This window comes from Tupaia chinensis, unplaced genomic scaffold, assembly GCF_000334495.1.
Source record: "Tupaia chinensis unplaced genomic scaffold, TupChi_1.0 Scaffold142100_1, whole genome shotgun sequence".
Taxonomy (NCBI): Eukaryota; Metazoa; Chordata; class Mammalia; order Scandentia; family Tupaiidae; genus Tupaia; species Tupaia belangeri.
Genome location: NW_006201951.1, coordinates 1,287,216 through 1,287,577, shown reverse-complemented (window position 1 = coordinate 1,287,577; position 362 = coordinate 1,287,216). Strand labels below are relative to the sequence as shown.

The window sequence follows — 362 nt, the reverse complement described above, 5'->3', positions numbered from 1 at the left end:
TGGCCGTCAGCAGCTTCGAGCCGTCACCTCGGGGACAGCCTGCCGATGGCTTCTTCCTGCACCTCAGCAGGGCCGACGAGGACCCTGAGGGCAGGCTGTGTGTCAGCTGCACAGAGAGCCCCAGCTCCCGGGACTCGGAGCCCTGGACCCTGCTGCGGCAGGACTCTGGCTCCGATGTCGCGGAGATGGAGGAGGCCGTGCACAGCTTCCTGGGCGACGACCACCCTGTGGTCATCACGGGGTACGGCGGGGAGGAGGAGTCGGCCAAGCTGCAGGAGGACATGAAGGTCAAGGAGCATGAGGACAAGGACGACGCCAGCGGCCGCTCGAGGCCCTGCCTCAGCACCACCTCGCCGATGAGC

The 362-nt window shown here is 67.7% G+C and overlaps 1 protein-coding gene across 1 annotated transcript in view; it reads left to right on the top strand.

Annotated features, from left to right (window-relative positions):
• Window positions 1-362, top strand: part of CAMSAP1 (calmodulin regulated spectrin associated protein 1) — a gene marked incomplete at its 5' end in the record, with an annotated part of 37,714 nt that overhangs the window by 27,066 nt on the left and 10,286 nt on the right. Inside the window, 1 exon segment of the mRNA XM_027766289.1 lies at window positions 1-331. Within this exon segment, the coding sequence (XP_027622090.1) occupies window positions 1-331 (331 nt within the window).